Source organism: Scyliorhinus torazame, unplaced genomic scaffold (assembly GCF_047496885.1).
Source record: "Scyliorhinus torazame isolate Kashiwa2021f unplaced genomic scaffold, sScyTor2.1 scaffold_320, whole genome shotgun sequence".
Taxonomy (NCBI): Eukaryota; Metazoa; Chordata; class Chondrichthyes; order Carcharhiniformes; family Scyliorhinidae; genus Scyliorhinus; species Scyliorhinus torazame.
The window spans coordinates 1-22906 of NW_027308047.1; the positions used below are offsets into that span (position 1 = coordinate 1).

A 22906-nucleotide genomic window follows, 5' to 3' on the forward strand; every position below is an offset into this window, starting at 1 on the left:
TCACGGCGCCAGGGTCCCGGGTTCGATTCCCGGCTTGGGTCAGTGTCTGTGCGGAGTCTGCACGTCCTCCCCGTGTCTGCGTGGGTTCCCTCCGGGGGCTCCGGTTTCCTCCCACAAATATCGAAAGACGGGCTTGTCAGGGTGGATCGGACATTCTGAATTCTCCCTGTGTGTACCCGAACAGGCGCCGGAGTGTGGCGACTAGGGGCTTTTCACAGTAACGTCAGTGCCGGGTTAATGTAAACCCACTCGTGACAATAATAAAGATTATTATTAATGTGGCGACGAGGGGATTTTCACAGTAACGTCAGTGCCGGGTTAATGTAAACCTACTTGTGACACTAATAAAGATTATTAATGTGGCGACGAGGGTATTTTCACAGTAACGTCAGTGCCGGGTTAATGTAAGCCGACTTGTGACACTAATAAAGATTATTATTAATGTGGCGACGAGGGGATTTTCACAGTAACGTCAGTGCCGGGTTAATGTAAGCCGACTTGTGACACTAATAAAGATTATTATTAATGTGGCGACGAGGGGATTTTCACAGTAACGTCAGTGCCGGGTTAATGTAAGCCGACTTGTGACACTAATAAAGATTATTATTAACGTGGCGACGAGGGGATTTTCACAGTAACGTCAGTGCCGGGTTAATGTGAGCCGACTTGTGACACTAATAAAGATTATTATTAATGTGGCGACGAGGGGATTTTCACAGTAACGTCAGTGCCGGGTTAATGTAAGCCTACTTGTGACACTAATAAAGATTATTAATGTGGCGACGAGGGTATTTTCACAGTAACGTCAGTGCCGGGTTTATGTGAGCCGACTTGTGACACTAATAAAGATTATTAATGTGGCGACGAGGGTATTTTCACAGTAACGTCAGTGCCGGGTTTATGTGAGCCGACTTGTGACACTAATAAAGATTATTATTAACGTGGCGACGAGGGGATTTTCACAGTAACGTCAGTGCCGGGTTAATGTGAGCCGACTTGTGACACTAATAAAGATTATTATTAATGTGGCGACGAGGGGATTTTCACAGTAACGTCAGTGCCGGGTTAATGTAAGCCTACTTGTGACACTAATAAAGATTATTATCAATGTGGCGACGAGGGTATTTTCACAGTAACGTCAGTGCCGGGTTAATGTAAGCCTACTTGTGACACTAATAAATATTATTATTAATGTGGCGACGAGTGGATTTTCACAGTAACGTCAGTGCCGGGTTAATGTAAGCCTACTTGTGACACTAATAAAGATTATTATCAATGTGGCGACGAGGGGATTTTCACAGTAACGTCAGTGCCGGGTTAATGTAAGCCTACTTGTGACACTAATAAAGATTATTATTAATGTGGCGACGAGGGTATTTTCACAGTAACGTCAGTGCCGGGTTAATGTGAGCCTACTTGTGACAATAAGATTGCACAGAGAGATCTGGGAGTTCAGGTCCATTGTCCCCTGAAGGTGGCAACGCAGGTCGATAGTGCGGTCAAGAAGGCCTACGGCCTACTTGCCTTCATCGGACGGGGTATTGAGTACAAGAGTCGGCAGGTCATGTTACAGTTGTATGGGACTTTGGTTAGGCCACATTTGGAATACCGCGTGCAGTTCTGGTCGCCACATTACCAGAAGGAGGTGGATGCTTTCGAGAGGGTGCAGAGGAGGTTCACCAGGATGTTGCCTGGTATGGGGGGCGCTAGCTATGAAGAGAAGTTGAGCAGATTAGGATTGTTTTCGTTGGAAAGACGGAGGTTGAGGGGGGGCTGATTGAGGTCTACAAAATTATGAGAGGTATGGACAGGGGGGGGGGGGTAGCAACAAGCTTTTTCCAAGAGCGGGGGTGCCAATTACAACGGGGCCCCGATTTCAAGGTGAGAGGGGGAAAGTTTAAGGGGGATGTGCGGGGAAAGTTTTTGACGCAGAGGGTGCCTGGAACGCTTGGCCAGCGGAGGTGGTAGAGGCGGGCACGATAGCATCATTCAAGATGCATCTAGACAGATATATGAACGGGCGGGGAACAGGGGGAAGTAGATCCTTGGAAAACAGGCGACGGGTTTAGATAAAGGATCTGGATCGGCGCAGGCTGGGAGGGCCGAAGGGCCTGTTCCTGGGCTGTCATTTTCAGTCCCTCAGCTGTTAAAGCAGTTTCCCGGGTCACATACAACCAGGCGACCCCTGTGTTCACCAATGCACCGGGGACGAGATTTGCCGCTCCATTTAAAACTGCTGAGTTACCTTTTCGTGTGAAACTCTCCTTCCCGGTCACAGATTGTCCGTGTGTCTCTCTCTCTCTCTCTCTCTCTCTAGAGGCACCGGCTCGGCCAACACTCTACCTTCAGCCACAGGTCCCGGTCTTCGTGAGGGGCGAAAGCGTGGAGCTGGTGTGCGTGGCGGAAGGGGCGAGGAGGGGGCGCCGGTTTAGCCTGTCCCGGCTTGGCGCGGAGGAACCGCTGCAGACGCAGCGGGCCCAGTCCTGGAGCAAGTTCGTCGTCTTCCAGCTGCGGGAGGAGGTGGCGATTGGCACCCAGGTGTACACCTGCTCCTATTGGGCGTGGGCACCGGGATCGGACGTGCTCTCGGCGCAGAGCGAGACGGTGGCCGTCACGGTAATCGGTACGAGCAATCTTTCGTGTCTTAGTAATCTGCTCGTCAAACGTACACACTAATCCTAACTAACTCCAACCAACACTAACTGATCAAAACTAACCCTAACCAACACTAACCCTAACTCCGACTAACTCTAACCAACACTAACTAAACAAACTAACCCTAACCAACACTAACCCTAACTCCGACTAACTCTAACCAACACTAACTAAACAAAACTAACTGTAACCAACACTAACTCTAACTCCGACTAACTCTAACCAACACTAACTAAACAAACTAACTGTAACCAACACTAACCCTAACTCCAACTAACTCTAACCAACACTAACTAAACAAAATTAACACTATCCACACTAACTAACCAAAACTAACTGTAACCACCACTAATCCTAACTCCAACTAACCCTAACCAACACTCACCCTAACTCCGACTAACTCTAAACACTAACTGACCGAAACTAACTGTAACCAACACTGACGCTAACTCCGACTAGCTCTAACCATACTAACTGACCGAACTAACTCTAACCAACACTAACCCTAACTCCGACTAACTCTAACCAACACTAACTGCCAGAACCAACTCTAACCAACACTAACTCCAACCATCTCTAACCAACACTAACTGACTGAAACTAACTCTAATCAACACTAACCCGAATTCCAACTAACTCTAACGAACACTAACTGACTGAAACTAACTCTAACCAACACTGACCCGAACAATGACTAACTCTAACCAACACTAACTAAACAAAACTAACTATAACCAACACTAACAAAACAAAACTAACTGTAACCAACACTAACCCTAACTCCAACTAACTCTAATCAACACTAACCCTATCTCTGACTAACTCTAACCAACACTAACCCTAACTCTGGCTAACTCTAGCCAACACTAACCCTAACTCCAACCAACACTAACCAACACTAATTGACCAAAACTAACTCTAACCAACACTAACTCCAACTAACTCTAACCAACACTAACTAAACAAAACTAACTCTAACCAACGCTAACCCGAACTCCGACTAATTCTAACTGTTATGGGCCAGGGTTAAGAAAACTCCAAAGTATAACACGGAGTTCACCTGACCGCTAACCGTTTCTTGAATTTGGTTACTATGGACACGAGGGGCTGCCTTTCAGCGGTTATTCAACAGAATTCTCACGCTGAAAAACAACCTTTATTCTACGAATTTAGTGAACATTTTTATAAACACACACACAGGAAAAATTATTAACTACAAACATAAAGTCCCCACACACAGCTACAGTAATCCATGTATAACCCTTAATGAATTCCCCCTTAACTGTTCCAATTCAATAACAAAATCCAAGTAAAACCAGAAAGCCCTTTTCAAAAGTGTGGCCGGTCAGCACACGGTATTCTCACTGGTATAAGACTTGTTATTGATACTCTGTTCCCCTTTCCAAACAGCGGGTTTGAATTCCTCCCAGAATGCAATTCTCCCTTGTCCGTCACCAAGTCGCCTGGGAGCAGCTTTTCGAAATGAAGATGGAGAGACTCTCCCTTCACCCTGTCCAGTTCAAACCCAGTCCAGAACTCAAAGCGAAAGTAAAAACTCACAGAGCCACAGCCCAGCTCCGCCCACGCCATGACATCATCGAAGCCATGTGATAGGACACATTTCTTTAAGGGGCACTCCCATGACACTCTGAACCTGTACCCCGAGATCTCTTTGCTCTGTAAGTCTCCCCAACTCCCTACCGTTAACTGAGTAGCTCCAAAGGCAGCACGGTGGCGCAGTGGTTAGCACTGCTGCCTCACGGCGCCGAGGTCCCTGGTTCGACGCCGGCTCTGGGTCACTGTCGGTGTGGAGGTTGCACATTCTCCCCGTGTCTGCGTCGGTTTCACCCCCACAGGTGTGCAGGGTACATAGAACATAGAACGATACAGCGCAATACAGGCCCTTCGGCCCACGATGTTGCACCGAAACAAAAGCCATCTAACCTACACTATGCCATTATCATCCATATGCTTATCCAATAAACTTTTGAATGCCCTCAATGTTGGCGAGTTCACTACTGTAGCAGGTAGGGCATTCCACGGCCTCACTACTCTTTGCGTAAAGAACCTACCTCTGACCTCTGTCCTATATCTATTACCCCTCAGTTTAAAGCTATGTCCCCTCGTGCCAGCCATATCCATCCGCGGGAGAAGGCTCTCACTGTCCACCCTATCCAACCCCCTGATCATTTTGTATTCCTCTATTAAGTCTCCTCTTAACCTTCTTCTCTCCAACGAAAATAACCTCAAGTCCATCAGCCTTTCCTCATAAGATTTTCCCTCCATACCAGGCAACATCCTGGTAAATCTCCTCTGCACCCGCTCCAAAGCCTCCACGTCCTTCCTATAATGCGGTGACCAGAACTGTACGCAATACTCCAAATGCGGCCGTACCAGAGTTCTGTACAGCTGCAACATGACCTCCTGACTCCGGAACTCAATCCCTCTACCAATAAAGGCCAACACTCCATAGGCCTTCTTCACAACCCTATCAACCTGGGTGGCAACTTTCAGGGATCTATGTACATGGACACCTAGATCCCTCTGCTCATCCACACTTCCAAGAACTTTACCATTAGCTAAATATTCCGCATTCCTGTTATTCCTTCCAAAGTGAATCACCTCACACTTCTCTACATTAAACTCCATTTGCCACCTCTCAGCCCAGCTCTGCAGCTTATCTATGTCCCTCTGTAACCTGCTACATCCATCCGCACTGTCGACAACACCACCGACTTTAGTATCGTCTGCAAATTTACTCACCCACCCTTCTGCGCCTTCCTCTAGGTCATTGATAAAAATGACAAACAGCAACGGCCCCAGAACAGATCCTTGTGGTACGCCACTTGTGACTGTACTCCATTCTGAATATTTCCCATCAACCACCACCCTCTGTCTTCTTTCAGCTAGCCAATTTCTGATCCACATCTCTAAATCACCCTCAATCCCCAGCCTCCGTATTTTCTGCAATAGCCTACCGTGGGGAACCTTATCAAACGCTTTGCTGAAATCCATATACACCACATCAACTGCTCTACCCTCATCTACCTGTTCAGTCACCTTCTCAAAGAACTCAATAAGGTTTGTGAGGCATGACCTACCCTTCACAAAGCCATGCTGACTATCCCTGATCATATTATTCCTATCTAGATGATTATAAATCTTGTCTCTTATAATCCCCTCCAAGACTTTACCCACAACAGACGTGAGGCTCACCGGTCTATAGTTGCCGGGGTTGTCTCTGCTCCCCTTTTTGAACAAAGGGACCACATTTGCTGTCCTCCAGTCCTCTGGCACTATTCCTGTAGCCAATGATGACATAAAAATCAAAGCCAAAGGTCCAGCAATCTCTTCCCTGGCCTCCCATAGAATCCTAAGATAAATCCCATCAGGTCCCGGGGACTTATCTATTTTCAGCCTGTCCAGAATTGCCAACACCTCTTCCCTACGTACCTCAATGCCATCTATTCTATTAGCCTGGGGCTCAGCATTCTCCTCCACAACATTATCTTTTTCCTGAGTGAATACTGATGAAAAATATTCATTTAGTATCTCGCCTATCTCTTCAGACTCCACACACAATTTCCCATCCCTGTCCTTGACTGGTCCTACTCTTCCCCTAGTCATTCGCTTATTCCTGACATACCTATAGAAAGCTTTTGGGTTTTCCTTGATCCTTCCTGCCAAATACTTCTCATGTCCCCACCTTGCTCGTCTTAGCTCTCTCTTTAGATCCTTCCTCGCTACCTTGTAACTATCAAGCGCCCCAACTGAAACTTCACACCTCATCTTCATATAGGCCTCCTTCTTCCTCTTAACAAGAGATTCCACTTCCTTGGTAAACCACGGTTCCCTCGCTCGGCACCTTCCTCCCTGCCTGACCGGTACATACTTATCAAGAACACGCAGTAGCTGATCCTTGAACAAGCCCCACTTATCCAGTGTGCCCAACACTTGCAGCCTACTTCTCCACCTTATCCCCCCCAAGTCACGTCTAATGGCATCATAATTGCCCTTCCCCCAGCTATAACTCTTGCCCTGCGGTGTATACTTATCCCTTTCCATCATTAACGTAAACGTCACCATATTCCTATCTAGATGATTATAAATCTTGTCTCTTATAATCCCCTCCAAGACTTTACCCACTACAGACGTGAGGCTCACCGGTCTATAGTTGCCGGGGTTGTCTCTGCTCCCCTTCTTGAACAAAGGGACCACATTTGCTGTCCTCCAGTCCTCTGGCACTATTCCTGTAGCCAATGATGACATAAAAATCAAAGCCAAAGGTCCAGCAATCTCTTCCCTGGCCTCCCATAGAATCCTAGGATAAATCCCATCAGGTCCCGGGACTTATCTATTTTCAGCCTGTCCGGAATTGCCAACACCTCTTCCCTACGTACCTCAATGCCATCTATTCTATTAGCCTGGGGCTCAGCATTCTCCTCCACAACATTATCTTTTTCCTGAGTGAATACTGACGAAAAATATTCGTTTAGTATCTCGCCTATCTCTTCAGACTCCACGCACAACTTCCCGAGGTGGATTGGCCGCGCTAAATTGTCCCTTAATTGGAAAAAATGAATTGGGTACTCCAAATTTAAAGAAAGGAAAATGTTTCAAAAACCGTGTCGGTCCCGCTCCGGTTCGATCGACCCAAACGCATCGCCTCACATTTATCCAAATTAAACGGCATCTTCTGTGCATTGGGCCACTGCCCCAATTGGTCGCGAGAGGGGAGGGGGAGAGCCCCAAAGGACCCGGGACGCAGAAATCCCGGCGTCGGGGAACGGCGACCGACGCATAGAAGAACAAAGAAAAGCACCACTTTGGTTCGGGCTCCCCCCGGGGGGGGGGGCGGGGTGACTCCCCGACACCATCGGACCCGGAGTCACGGGGGGAGGTGACCGGGAAAAAGCGGATGCACTCTCGGTCCAGGCGGAAGGGCTCCCGGAGCTTCTTGGAGAGAGGGTGGGGGGCGTTGGTTCAAAGATCAAGATTTTTCCTCAGTGACGCGCGGGGAGCGGGGGGGGTTCTGCAAGATACCCAATCACCCTCCAGGTTGAGTAGGAAACCTACCAAACCCCGACGTCTTCTTGTGATTCCGCAGAGCGAGCCCCCAAACCGACGATCGCCCCCGAGGGAGCCTATCGGACGTTTGTCGAAGGCGAGGCGGTAAGAATCGCCTGTACAGCTCCCTGGGCCCTCACCAACGCCACGTTCCTGCTGTACCAGGGCACGGAGGACGAGGCCAGCGCCTCGGCGACCAGCACACCGGGCAGCAACGCCACCACCTTCGACACCGGCGGGGGCGCGGGCGTGGGCAGGCGGGATTACAGCTGCGCCTACGTCACGGAGGTGTCGGAGAGACGGATCGAGTCGCAGCGCAGCGAGACGGTGCGGATCCGGGTGGAGAGTACGTCCAGGGGTCCGGAGGGTCGAGGGGGGCAGCGCTCGGTGGGGAGGCCGCGGGAGGTGGAGCGTCAGCCTGGGGGCGTCTCCAACCCTACAATCCGCATGAGGATTAGATGAGAATTGTAGGGGCCGGAGGAGGTTACAGAGATAGGGAGGGAGGGAGGGATTGGAACAGGAGGATGGGAATTGTAGGGGCTGGAGGAGGTTACAGTGATAGGGAGGGAGGGAGGGATTTGAACAGGAGGATGGGAATTGTAGGGGCTGGAGGAGGTTACAGAGATAGGGAGGGAGCGAGTGAGGGATTTGAACAGGAGGATGGGAATTGTAGGGGCTGGAGGAGGTTACAGAGATGGGAGGGAGGGAGGGATTTGAACAGGAGGATGAGAATTGTGGGGGCTGGAGGTGGTTACAGAGATAAGGAGGGAGTGGGCGAGGGAGGGATTTGAACAGGAGAATGGGAATTGTAGGGGCTGGAGGAGGTTACAGGGATAGGGAGGGGGCGAGGGAGGGATTTGAACAGGACGATGAGAATTGTAGGGGCTGGAGGAGGTTACAGAGATAGGGAGGGAGGGAGGGATTTGAACAGGAGGATGGGAATTGTAGGGGCTGGAGGAGGTTACAGAGATAGGGAGGGAGGGAGGGATTTGAACAGGAGGATGGGAATTGTAGGGGCTGGGGGAGGTTACAGAGATAGGGAGGGAGGGAGGGATTTGAACAGGAGGATGGGAATTGTAGGGGCTGGAGGAGGTTACAGAGATAGGGAGGGAGTGGGCGAGGGAGGGATTTGAACAGGAGAATGGGAATTGTAGGGGCTGGAGGAGGTTACAGAGATAGGGAGGGAGGGAGGGAGGGTTTTGAACAGGAGGATGAGAATTGTTGGGGCTGGAGTAGGTTACAGAGATAGGGAGGGAGGGAGGGAGTGAGGGAGGGATTTGAACAGGAGGATGAGAATTGTAGGGGCTGGAGGAGGTTACAGAGATAGGGAGGGAGGGAGGGATTTGAACAGGAGGATGGGAATTGTAGGGGCTGGAGGAGGTCACAGAGATAGGGAGGGAGGGGGGCGAGGGAGGGAGTTGAACAGGAGGATGAGAATTGTTGGGGCTGGTGTAGGTTACAGAGATAGGGAGGGAGGGAGGGAGGGATTTGAACAGGAGGATGGGAATTGTAGGGGCTGGAGGAGGTTACAGAGATAGGGAGGGAGGGAGGGATTTGAACAGGAGGATGGGAATTGTAGGGGCTGGAGGAGGTTACAGAGATAGGGAGGGAGCGAGTGAGGGATTTGAACAGGAGGATGGGAATTGTCGGGGCTGGAGGAGGTTACAGAGATGGGGAGGGAGGGAGGGATTTGAACAGGAGGATGAGAATTGTGGGGGCTGGAGGTGGTTACAGAGATAAGGAGGGAGTGGGCGAGGGAGGGATTTGAACAGGAGAATGGGAATTGTAGGGGCTGGAGGATTGTGGGGGCTGGAGGTGGTTACAGAGATAAGGAGGGAGTGGGCGAGGGAGGGATTTCAACAGGAGAATGGGAATTGTAGGGGCTGGAGGAGGTTACAGGGATAGGGAGGGGGCGAGGGAGGGATTTGAACAGGACGATGAGAATTGTAGGGGCTGGAGGAGGTTACAGAGATAGGGAGGGAGGGAGGGATTTGAACAGGAGGATGGGAATTGTAGGGGCTGGAGGAGGTTACAGAGATGGGGATGGAGGGAGGGATTTGAACAGGAGGATGAGAATTGTAGGGGCTGGAGGAGGTTACAGAGATAGGGAGGGAGGGAGGGAGGGATTTAAACAGGAGGATGGGAATTGTAGGGTCTGGAGGAGGTTACAGAGATAGGGAGGGAGGGAGGGAGGGATTTAAACAGGAGGATGGGAATTGTAGGGGCTGGAGGAGGTTACAGAGATAGGGAGGGAGGGAGGGAGGGATTTAAACAGGAGGATGAGAATTGTAGGGGCTGGAGGAGGTTACAGAGATAGGGAGGGAGGGAGGGAGGGATTTGAACAGGAGGATGAGAATTGTAGGGGCTGGAGGAGGTTACAGAGATATGGAGGGATGGAGGGATTTGAACAGGAGGATGGGAATTATAGGGGCTGGAGGAGGTTACGGAGAATGGGAGGGAGGGAGGGATTTGAAAAGGAGGATGGGAATTGTAGGGGCTGGAGGAGGTTGCAGAGATAGGGAGGGAGGGAGGGAGGGAGGGATATGAACAGGAGGATGGGAATTGTAGGTGCTGGAGGAGGTTACAGAGATAGGGAGGGAGGGGGCGAGGCAGGGATTTGAACAGGAGGATGGGAATTGTAGGGGCTGGAGGAGGTTACAGAGATAGGGAGGGGGCGAGGGAGGGATTTGAACAGGACGATGGGAATTGTAGGGGCTGGAGGAGGTTACAGAGATAGGGAGGGAGGGAGCGAGGGAGGGATTTGAACAGGAGGATGGGAATTGTAGGGGCTGGAGGAGGTTAAGAGATAGGGAGGGAGGGAGGGATCTGAACAGGAGGATGAGAATTGAAGGGGCTGGAGGAGGTTACAGAGATAGGGGGCGAGGGAGGGATTTGAACAGGAGGATGGGAATTGTAGGGGCTGGAGGAGGTTACAGAGATAGGGACGGAGGGAGCGATGGAGGGATTTGAACAGGAGGATGAGAATTGTAGGGGCTGGAGGAGGTTACAGAGATAGGGAGGTAGGGAGGGATCTGAACAGGAGGATGAGAATTGTAGGGGCTGGAGGAGGTTACAGAGATAGGGAGCGAGGGAGGGATTTGAACAGGAGGACGGGAATTGTAGGGGCTGGAGGAGGTTACAGAGATAGGGAGGGAGGGAGCGAGGGAGGGATTTGAACAGGAGGATGAGAATTGTAGGGGCTGGAGGAGGTTACAGAGATAGGGAGGGAGGGAGGGATTTGAACAGGAGGATGGGAATTGTAGGGGCTGGAGGAGGTTACAGAGATAGGGAGGGAGGGAGGGATTTGAACAGGAGGATGGGAATTGTAGGGGCTGGAGGAGGTTACAGAGATAGGGAGGGATGGAGGGATTTGAACAGGGGGATGGGAATTGTACGGGCTGGAGGAGGTTACAGAGATAGGGAGGGCGGGAGCGAGGCCGGGATTTGAACAGGAGGATGAGAATTGTAGGGGCTGGAGGAGGTGACAGAGATAGGGAGGGAGGGAGGGAGGGATTTGAACAGGAGGATGAGAATTGTAGGGGCTGGAGGAGGTTACAGAGATAGGGAGGGAGGGAGGGATTTGAACAGGAGGATGAGAATTGTAGGGGCTGGAGGAGGTTACAGAGATAGGGAGGGAGGGAGGGAGGGATTTGAACAGGAGTATGAGAATTGTAGGGGCTGGAGGAGGTTACAGAGATAGGGAGTGAGGGGGCGAGGGAGGGATTTGAACAGGAGGATGAGAATTGTAGGCGCTGGAGGAGGTTACAGAGATAGGGAGGGAGGGAGCGAGGGAGGGATTTGAACAGGGGTATGGGAATTGTAGGGGCTGGAGGAGGTGACAGAGATAGGGAGGGAGGGAGGGATTTGAACAGGAGGATGGGAATTGTATGGGCTGGAGGAGGTTACAGAGATAGGGAGGGAGGGAGGGATTTGAACTGGAGGATGGGAATTGTTGGGGCTGGAGGAGGTTACAGAGATGGGGGGAGGGGGGCGAGGGAGGGATTTGAACAGGAGGATGAGAATTGTCGGGGCTGGAGGAGGTTACAGAGATAGGGAGGGAGGGAGGGATTTGAACAGGAGGATGGGAATTGTAGGGGCTGGAGGAGGTTACAGAGATAGGGAGGGAGGGTGCGAGGGAGGAATTTGAACAGGAGGATGGGAATTGTAGGGGCTGGAGGAGGTTACAGAGATAGGGAGGGAGGGAGGGATTTGAAAAGGAGGATGGGAATTGTAGGGGCTGGAGGAGGTTACAGAGATAGGGAGGGAGGGAGGGATTTGAACAGGAGGATGAGAATTGTCGGGGCTGGAGGAGGTTACAGAGATAGGGAGGGAGGGAGGGATTTGAACAGGAGGATGGGAATTGTAGGGGCTGGAGGAGGTTACAGAGATAGGGAGGGAGGGGGCGAGGGAGGAATTTGAACAGGAGGATGGGAATTGTAGGGGCTGGAGGAGGTTACAGAGATAGGGAGGGAGGGAGGGATTTGAACAGGAGGATGGGAATTGTATGGGCTGGAGGAGGTTACAGAGATAGGGAGGGAGGGAGGGATTTGAACTGGAGGATGGGAATTGTAGGGGCTGGAGGAGGTTACAGAGATGGGGGGAGGGGGGCGAGGGAGGGATTTGAACAGGAGGATGAGAATTGTCGGCGCTGGAGGAGGTTACAGAGATAGGGAGGGAGGGAGGGAGGGATTTGAACAGGAGGTTGGGAATTGTAGGGGCTGGAGGAGGTTACAGAGTTGGGGAGGGAGGGATTTGAACACGACGATGAGAATTGTAGGGGCTGGAGGAGGTTACAGAGAGAAGGAGGGAGTGGGCGAGGGAGGGATTTGAACAGGAGAATGGTAATTGTAGGGGCTGGAGGAGGTTACAGAGATAGGGAGGGGGCGAGGGAGGGATTTGAACAGGACAATGAGAATTGTAGGGGCTGGAGGAGGTTACAGAGATAGGGAGGGGGGCGAGGGAGGGATTTGTACAGGAGGATGGGAATTGTCGGGGCTGGAGGAGGTTACAGAGATGGGGAGGGAGCGAGGGAGGGATTTGAAGAGGAGGATGGGAATTGTAGGGGCTGGAGGAGGTTACAGAGATAGGGAGGGAGGGATTTGAACAGGAGGATGGGAATTGTAGGGGCTGGAGGAGGTTACAGAGATAGGGAGGGAGGGAGGGATTTGAACAGGAGGATGGGAATTGTAGGGGCTGGAGGAGGTTACAGAGATAGGGAGGGAGGGAGGGATTTGAACTGGAGGATGGGAATTGTAGGGGCTGGAGGAGGTTACAGAGATGGGGAGAGGGGGGCGAGGGAGGGATTTGAACAGGAGGATGAGAATTGTCGGGGCTGGAGGAGGTTACAGAGATAGGGAGGGAGGGGGCGAGGGAGGGATTTGAACAGGAGAATGAGAATTGTAGGGGCTGGAGGAGGTTACAGAGATAGAGATGGAGCGCGCGAGGGAGGGATTTGAACAGGAGGATGGGAATTGTAGGGGCTGGAGGAGGTTACAGAGATAGGGAGGGAGCGAGGGAGGGATTTGAACAGGAGGATGAGAATTGTAGGGGCTGGAGGAGGTTACAGAGATAGGGAGGGAGCGAGTGAGGGATTTGAACAGGAGGATGGGAATTGTAGGGGCTGGAGGAGGTTACAGAGATGGGGAGGGAGGGAGGGATTTGAAAAGGAGAATGAGAATTGTAGGGGCTGGAGGAGGTTACAGAGATAAGGAGGGAGTGGGCGAGGGAGGGATTTGAACAGGAGAATGGGAATTGTAGGGGCTGGAGGAGGTTACAGAGATAGGGAGGGGGCGAGGGAGGGATTTGAACAGGAGGATGAGAAGTGTAGGGGCTGGAGGAGGTTACAGAGATAGGGAGGGGGCGAGGGAGGGATTTGAACAGGACGATGAGAATTGTAGGGGCTGGAGGAGGTTACAGAGATAGGGAGGGAGGGAGGGATTTGAACAGGAGGATGGGAATTGTAGGGGCTGGAGGCGGTTACAGAGATAGGGATGGAGGGAGGGATTTGAACAGGAGGATGAGAATTGTAGGGGCTGGAGGAGGTTACAGAGCTAGGGAGGGAGGGAGGGAGGGATTTAAACAGGAGGATGGGAATTGTAGGGGCTGGAGGAGGTTACAGAGATAGGGAGGGAGGGATTTAAACAGGAGGATGAGAATTGTAGGGGCTGGAGGAGGTTACAGAGATAGGGAGGGAGGGAGGGAGGGATTTGAACAGGAGGATGAGAATTGTAGGGGCTGGAGGAGGTTACAGAGATAGGGAGGAAGAGGGCGAGGGAACGATTTGAACAGGAGGATGGGAATTGTAGGCTCTGGAGGAGGTTACAGAGCTCGGGACGGAGGGAGCGAGGGAGGGATTTGAACAGGAGGATGAGAATTGTAGGGGCTGGAGGAGGTTACAGAGATAGGGAGCGAGAGAGGGATTTGAACAGGAGGATGGGAATTGTAGGGTCTGGAGGAGGTTACAGAGCTAGGGACGGAGGGAGGGAGGGAGGGATTTGAACAGGAGGATGGGAATTGTAGGGGCTGGAGGAGGTTACAGAGATAGGGAGGGATGGAGGGATTTGAACAGGAGGATGGGAATTGTAGGGGCTGGAGGAGGTTACAGAGAATGGGAGGGAGGGAGGGATTGGAACAGGAGGATGGGAATTGTAGGGGCTGGAGGAGGTTACAGAGATAGGGAGGGGGCGAGGGAGGGATTTGAACAGGACGATGGGAATTGTAGGGGCTGGAGGAGGTTACAGAGATAGGGAGGGAGGGAGCGAGGGAGGGATTTGAACAGGAGGATGGGAATTGTAGGGGCTGGAGGAGGTTACAGAGATAGGGGGGGAGGGAGGGATCTGAACAGGAGGATGAGAATTGTAGGGGCTGGAGGAGGTTACAGAGATAGGGGGCGAGGGAGGGATTTGAACAGGAGGATGGGAATTGTAGGGGCTGGAGGAGGTTACAGAGATAGGGACGGAGGGAGCGATGGGGGGATTTGAACAGGAGGATGAGAATTGTAGGGGCTGGAGGAGGTTACAGAGATAGGGAGGGAGGGAGGGATCTGAACAGGAGGATGAGAATTGTAGGGGCTGGAGGAGGTTACAGAGATAGGGAGCGAGGGAGGGATTTGAACAGGAGGATGGCAATTGTAGGGGCTGGAGGAGGTTACAGAGATAGGGAGGGAGGGAGCGAGGGAGGAATTTGAACAGGAGGATGGGAATTGTAGGGGCTGGGGGAGGTTACAGAGAAAGGGAGGGAGGGAGGGATTTGAACAGGAGAATGGGAATTGTAGGGGCTGGAGGAGGTTACAGAGATGGGGAGGGAGGGGGCGAGGGAAGGATTTGAACAGGAGGATGGGAATAGTAGGGGCTGGAGGAGATTACAGAGATAGGGAGGGAGGGAGGGATTTGAACAGGAGGATGGGAATTGTAGGGGCTGGAGGAGGTTACAGAGATAGGGAGGGAGGGAGCGAGGGAGGGATTTGAACAGGAGGATGGGAATTGTAGGGGCTGGAGGAGGTTACAAAATTGAGGGAGGGAGGGGGCGAGGGAGGGATTTGAACAGGAGGATGAGAATATTAGGGGCTGGAGGAGGTTACAGAGATAGGGAGGGAGGGATTTGAACAGGAGGATGGGAATTGTAGGGGCTGGAGGAGGTTACAGAGATAGGGAGGGAGGGAGGGATTTGAACAGGAGGATGGGAATTGTAGGGGCTGGAGGAGGTTACAGAGATAGGGAGGGATGGAGGGATTTGAACAGGAGGATGGGAATTGTAGGGGCTGGAGGAGGTTACAGAGATAGGGTGGGAGGGAGGGATTTGAACATGAGGATGAGAATTGTAGGGGCTGGAGGAGGTTACAGAGATAGGAAGGGAGGGAGGCAGGGATTTGAACAGGAGGATGGGAATTGTAGGGGCTGGAGGAGGTTACAGAGAGAGGGTGGGAGGGGGCGAGGCAAAGATTTGAACAGGAGGATGGGAATAGTAGGGGCTGGAGGAGATTACAGAAATAGGGAGTGAGGGAGGGATTTGAACAGGAGGATGAGAATTGTAGGGGCTGGAGGTGGTTACAGAGATAGGGAGGGAGGGGTTTGAACAGGAGGTGGAGAATTGTAGGGGCTGGAGGAGGTTACAGAGATAGGGTGGGAGGGGGCGAGGCAAAGATTTGAACAGGAGGATGGGAATAGTAGGGGCTGGAGGAGATTACAGAGAGAGGGAGGGAGGGAGGGAGGGAGGGATTTGAACAGGAGGATGAGAATTGTAGGAGCTGGAGGAGGTTACAGAGATAGGGAGGGAGCGAGGGAGGGATTTGAACAGGAGGATGGGAATTGTCGGGGCTGGAGGAGGTTACAGAGATAGGGAGGGAGGGAGGGATTGGAACAGGAGGATGAGAATTGTAGGGGCTGGAGGAGGTTACAGAGATAGGGAGGGAGTGAGGGATTTGAACAGTAGGATTGGAATTGTAGGGGCTGGAGGATGTTACAGAGATAGGGAGGGAGGGAGGGATTTGAACAGGAGGATGGGAATTGTCGGGGCTGGAGGAGGTTACAGAGATAGGGAGGGAGTGGGCGAGGGAGGGATTTGAACAGGAGGATGGGAATTGTCGGGGCTGGAGGAGGTTACAGAGATAGGGAGGGAGGGAGGGATTTGAACAGGAGGATGGGAATTGTAGGGGCTGGAGGAGGTTACAGAGATAGGGAAGGAGGGAGGGATTTGAACAGGAGGATGGGAATTGTATGGGCTGGAGGAGGTTACAGAGATGGGGGGAGGGGGGGCGAGGGAGGAATTTGAACAGGAGGATGAGAATTGTCGTGGCTGGAGGAGGTTACAGAGATAGGGAGGGAGGGAGGGATTTGAACAGGAGGATGGGAATTGTAGGGGCTGGAGGAGGTTACAGAGATAGGGAGGGAGGGGGGGGGCGAGGGAGGGATTTGAACAGGAGGATGACAATTGTAGGGGCTGGAGGAGGTTACAGAGATAGGGAGGGAGGGGGCGAGTGAGGAATTTGAACAGGAGGATGGGAATTGTAGGGGCTGGAGGAGGTTACAGAGATAGGGAGGGAGGGAGGGATTTGAACAGGAGGATGGGAATTGTAGGGGCTGGAGGAGGTTACAGAGATAGGGAGGGAGGGGGTGAGGGAGGGATTTGAACAGGAGGATGAGAATTGTAGGGGCTGGAGGAGGTTACAGAGATAGGGAGGGAGGGAGGGATTTGAACTGGAGGATGGGAATTGTAGGGGCTGGAGGAGGTTACAGAGATAGGGAGGGAGGGGGTGAGGGAGGGATTTGAACAGGAGGATGGGAATTGTAGGGGCTGGAGGAGGTTACAGAGATGGGGGGAGGGGGGCGAGGGAGGGATTTGAACATGAGGATGAGAATTGTCGGGGCTGGAGGAGGTTACAGAGATAGGGAGGGAGGGAGGGAGGGATTTGAACAGGAGGATGGGAATTGTAGGGGCTGGAGGAGGTTACAGAGATGGGGAGGGAGGGATTTGAACAGAACGATGAGAATTGTAGGGGCTGGAGGAGGTTACAGAGATAAGGAGGGAGTGGGCGAGGGAGGGATTTGAACAGGAGGATGGGAATTGTAGGGGCTGGAGGAGGTTACAGAGATAGGAAGGGGGCGAGGGAGGGATTTGAACAGGACGATGAGAATTGTAGGGGCTGGAGGAGGTTACAGAGATAGGGAGAAGGGGGGGGGGAATGGATTTGTACAGGAGGATGGGAATTGTCGGGGCTGGAGGAGGTTACAGATATAGGGAGGGAGGGAGGGATTTGAACAGGAGGATGGGAATTGTAGGGGCTGGAGGAGGTTACAGAGATAGGGGGGGAGGGGGGCGAGGGAGGGATTTGAACATGAGGATGAGAATTGTCGGGGCTGGAGGAGGTTACAGAGATAGGGAGGGAGGGGGGGCGAGGGAGGGATTTGAACAGGAGGATGAGAATTGTAGGGGCTGGAGGAGGTTACAGAGATAGGGAGGGAGGGGGCAAGGGGGGAATTTGAACAGGAGGATGGGAATTGTAGGGGCTGGAGGAGGTTACAGAGATAGGGAGGGAGGGAGGGATTTGAACAGGAGGATGGGAATTGTAGGGGCTGGAGGAGGTTACAGAGATAGGGAGGGAGGGAGGGATTTGAACTGGAGGATGGGAATTGTAGGGGCTGGAGGAGGTTACAGAGATGGGGGGAGGGGGGCGAGGGAGGGATTTGAACATGAGGATGAGAATTGTCGGGGCTGGAGGAGGTTACAGAGATGGGGAGGGAGGGATTTGAACAGAACGATGAGAATTGTAGGGGCTGGAGGAGGTTACAGAGATAAGGAGGGAGTGGGCGAGGGAGGGATTTGAACAGGAGAATGGGAATTGTAGGGGCTGGAGGAGGTTACAGAGATAGGGAGGGGGCGAGGGAGGGATTTGAACAGGAGGATGAGAATTGTAGGGGCTGGAGGAGGTTACAGAGATAGGCAGGGAGGGAGGGATTTGAACAGGAGGATGGGAATTGTAGGGGCTGGAGGAGGTTGTAGAGATAGGCAGGGAGGGAGGGATTTGAACAGGAGGATGGGAATTGTAGGGGCTGGAGGAGGTTACAGAGATAAGGAGGAAGTGGGCGAGAGAGGGATTTGAACAGGAGAATGGGAATTGTAGGGGCTGGAGGAGGTTACAGAGATAGGGAGGGAGGGATTTGAACAGGAGGATGGGAATTGTAGGGGCTGGAGGAGGTTACAGAGATAGGGAGGGAGGGAGCGAGGGAGGGATTTGAACAGGAGGATGGGATTTGTCGGGGCTGGAGGAGGTTACAGAGATAGGGAGGTAGGGAGGGTGGGAGGGATTTGAACAGGAGGATGGGAATTGAAGGGGCTGGAGGAGGTTACAGAGATAGGGAGGGAGGGAGGGAGGGATTTGAACAGGAGGATGAGAATTGTAGGGACTGGAGGAGGTTACAGAGATAGGGAGGGAGGGAGGGATTTAAACAGGAGGATGGGAATTGTAGGGTTTGGAGGAGGTTACAGAGATAGGGAGGGAGGGAGGGAGGGATTTAAACAGGAGGATGAGAATTGTGGGGACTGGAGGAGGTTACAGAGATAGGGAGAGAGGGAGGAATTTGAACAGGAGGATGAGAATTGTAGGGGCTGGAGGAGGTTACAGAGATAGGGAGGGAGGGAGGGATTTAAACAGGAGGATGAAAATTGTAGGGGCTGGAGGAGGTTACAGAGATAGGGAGGGAGGGAGGGAGGGATTTGAACAGGAGGATGAGAATTGTAGGGGCTGGAGGAGGTTACAGAGATAGGGAGGGAGAGGGCGAGGGAAGGATTTGAACAGGAGGATGGGAATTGTAGGGGCTGGAGGAGGTTACAGAGATAGGGAGGGAGGGGGCAAGGGAAGGATTTGAACAGGAGGATGGGAATAGTAGGGGCTGGAGGAGGTTACAGAGATAGGGAGGGAGGGGGCGAGGGAGGGATTTGAACAGGAGGATGGGAATTGTAGGGGCTGGAGGAGGTTACAGAGATAGGGAGGGAGCGGGCGAGGGAGGGATTTGAACAGGAGGATGAGAATTGTAGGGGCTGGAGGAGGTTACAGAGAATGGGAGGGAGGGAGGGGTTTGAACAGGAGGATGGGAATTGTAGGGGCTGGAGGAGGTTACAGAGATAGGGGGGGGGGTGAGGGAGGGATTTGAACAGGACGATGGGAATTGTAGGGGCTGGAGGAGGTTACAGAGATAGGGAGGGAGGGAGCGAGGGAGGGATTTGAACAGGAGGATGGGAATTGTAGGGGCTGGAGGAGGTTACAGAGATAGGGAGGGAGGGAGGGATCTGAACTGGAGGATGAGAATTGTAGGGGCTGGAGGAGGTTACAGAGATAGGGGGCGAGGGAGGGATTTGAACAGGATGATGGGAATTGTAGGGGCTGGAGGAGGTTACAGAGATAGGGACGGAGGGAGCGATGGAGGGATTTGAACAGGAGGATGAGAATTGTAGGGGCTGGAGGAGGTTACAGAGATAGGGAGGGAGGGAGGGATCTGAACAGGAGGATGAGAATTGTAGGGGCTGGAGGAGGTTACAGAGATAGGGAGCGAGAGAGGGATTTGAACAGGAGGATGAGAATTGTAGGGGCTGGAGGAGGTTACAGAGATAGGGAGGGAGGGAGCGAGGGAGGGATTTGAACAGGAGGATGAGAATTGTAGGGGCTGGAGGAGGTTACAGAGATAGGGAGGGAGGGGGCGAGGGAAGGATTTGAACAGGAGGATGGGAATAGTAGGGGCTGGAGGAGATTCCAGAGATAGGGAGGGAGGGAGGGATTTGAACAGGAGGATGGGAATTGTAGGGGCTGGAGGAGGTTACAGAGATAGGGAGGGAGGGAGCGAGGGAGGGATTGAACAGGAGGATGGGAATTGTAGGGGCTGGAGGAGGATACAGAGAGAGGGAGGGAGGGGGCGAGGGAGGGATTTGAACAGGAGGATGAGAATTGTAGGGGCTGGAGGAGGTTACAGAGATAGGGAGGGAGGGATTTGAACAGGAGGATGGGAATTGTAGGGGCTGGAGGAGGTTACAGAGATAGGGAGGGAGGGAGGGATTTGAACAGGCGGATGGGAATTGTAGGGGCTGGAGGAGGTTACAGAGATAGGGAGGGATGGAGGGATTTGAACAGGGGGATGGGAATTGTAGGGGCTGGAGGAGGTTACAGAGATAGGGAGGGAGGGAGGGATTTGAACAGTAGGATGAGAATTGTAGGGGCTGGAGGAAGTTACAGAGTTAGGAAGGGGGCGAGGGAGGGATTTGAACAGGAGGATGGGAATTGTAGGGGCTGGGGGAGGTTAGAGAGATAGTGAGGGAGGGAGCGAGGGAGGGATTTGAACAGGAGGATGAGAATTGTCGGGGCTGGAGGAGGTTACAGAGATAGGAAGGGAGGGAGGCAGGGATTTGAACAGGAGGATGGAAATTGTAGGGGCTGGAGGTGGTTACAGAGATAGGGAGGGAGGGAGGGATTTGAACAGGAGGAGGAGAATTGTAGGGGCTGGAGGAGGTTACAGAGATAGGGTGGGAGGGGGCGAGGCAAAGATTTGAACAGGAGGATGGGAATAGTAGGGGCTGGAGGAGATTACAGAAATAGGGAGGGAGGGAGGGATTTGAACAGGAGGATGAGAATTGTAGGGGCTGGAGGAGGTTACAGAGATAGGGAGGGAGGGAGGGATCTGAACAGGAGGATGAGAATTGTAGGGGCTGGAGGAGATTACAGAAATAGGGAGGGAGGGAGGGATTTGAACAGGAGGATGAGAATTGTAGGGGCTGGAGGAGGTTACAGAGATAGGGAGGGAATGATTGGAACAGGAGGATGAGAATTGTAGGGGCTGGAGGAGATTACAGAGATAGGGAGGGAGGGGGCGAGGGAGGGATTTGAACAGGTGGATGGGAATTGTAGGGGCTGGAGGAGGTTACAGAGATAGGGAGGGAGGGAGGGATTTGAACAGGAGGATGGGAATTGTAGGGGCTGGAGGAGGTTACAGAGATAGGGAGGGAGGGATTTGAACAGGAGGATGGGAATTGTCGGGGCTGGAGGAGGTTACAGAGATAGGGAGGGAGGGGAGCGAGGGAGGGATTTGAACAGGAGGATGGGAATTGTAGGGGCTGGAGGGGGTTACAGAGATAGGGAGGGAGGGGGCGAGGGAGGGATTTGAACAGGAGGATGGGAATTGTAGGGGCTGGAGGAGGTTACAGAGATAGGGAGGGGAGGGAGAGATTTGAACAGTGGGATGAGGATTGTAGGGGCTGAAGGAGGTTACAGAGATAGGGAGGGAGGGAGGGATTTGAACAGGAGGATGAGAATATTAGGGGCTGGAGGAGGTTACAGAGATAGGGAGGGGAGGGAGAGATTTGAACAGGAGGATGAGGATTGTAGGGGCTGGAGGAGGTTACAGAGATAGGGAGGGAGTGGGGCGAGGGAGGGATTTGAACAGGAGGATGGGAATTGTCAGGCTGGACGAGGTTACAGAGATAGGGAGGGAGGAGGGGGCGAGAGAGGGATTTGAACAAGAGGATGAGAATTGCAGGGGCTGGAGGAGGTTACAGAGATAGGGAGGGAGGGATTTGAACAGGAGGATAAGAATTGTAGGGGCTGGGGGAGGTTACAGATTTAGGCAGGGGGTTGAGGGAGAGATTCGAACAGGAGGATGGGAATTGTATGGGCTGGAGGATGTTACAGAGATAGGGACGGAGGGAGGGAGGGATTTGAACAGGAGGATGGGAATTGTAGGGGCTGGAGGAGGTTGCAGAGATAGGGAGGGAGGGAGCGAGGGAGTGATTTGAACAAGACGATGAGAATTGTAGGGGCTGGAGGAGGTTACAGAGATAGGGAGGGAGGGGGGCGAGGGAGGGATTTGAACAGGAGGATGAGAATTGTAGGGGCTGGAGGAGGTTACAGAGATAGGGAGGGAGGGGGGCGAGGGAGGGATTTGAACAAGACGATGAGAATTGTAGGGGCTGGAGGAGGTTACAGAGATAGGGAGGGAGGGGGTCGAGGGAGGGATTTGAACAGGAGGATGAGAATTGTAGGGGCTGGATTAGGTTACAGAGATAGGGAGGGAGGGAGGGAAGGATTTGAACAGGAGGATGAGAATTGTAGGGGCTGGAGGAGGTTACAGAGATAGGGAGGGAGGGAGGCGAGGGAGGGAATTGAACAAGACGATGAGAATTGTAGGGGCTGGAGGAGGTTACAGAGATAGGGAGGGAGGGAGGGATTTGAACAGGAGGATGGGAATTGTAGGGGCTGGAGGAGGTTACATAGATAGGGAGGGAGGGAGGGATTTGAACAGGAGGATGAGAATTGTAGGGGCTGGAGGAGGTTACAGAGATAGGGAGGGAGGGAGGGATTTGAACAGGAGGATGAGAATTGTAGGGGCTGGAGGAGGTTACAGTAATAGGGAGGGAGCGAGGGAAGGATTTGAACAGGAGGATGGGAATTGTAGGGGCTGGAGGAGGTTACAGAGATAGGGAGGGAGGGAGGGATTTGAACAGGAGGATGGGAATTGTAGGGGCTGGAGGATGTTACAGAGATAGGGAGGGAGGGATTTGAACAGGAGGATGAGAATTGTAGGGGCTGGAGGAGGTTACAGAGATAGGGAGGGAGGGAGGGATTTGAACAGGAGGATGAGAATTGTAGGGGCTGGAGGAGGTTACAGAGATAGGGAGGGAGGGATTTGAACAGGAGGATGAGAAT

General features: G+C 52.7%; 1 protein-coding gene across 1 annotated transcript in view; it reads left to right on the forward strand.

The window, feature by feature from the left end:
* Positions 1–2317: 2317 nt before the first annotated feature.
* LOC140406149 (immunoglobulin superfamily member 1-like) overlaps positions 2318–22906 on the forward strand; it is a gene marked incomplete at both ends in the record, with an annotated part of 73798 nt that continues 53209 nt past the window's right edge. Inside the window, 2 exons of the mRNA XM_072494290.1 lie at positions 2318–2623; positions 7763–8068. Coding sequence (XP_072350391.1) covers positions 2318–2623; positions 7763–8068 — 612 coding nt within the window. The remainder of the gene's footprint in view (positions 2624–7762; positions 8069–22906) is intronic.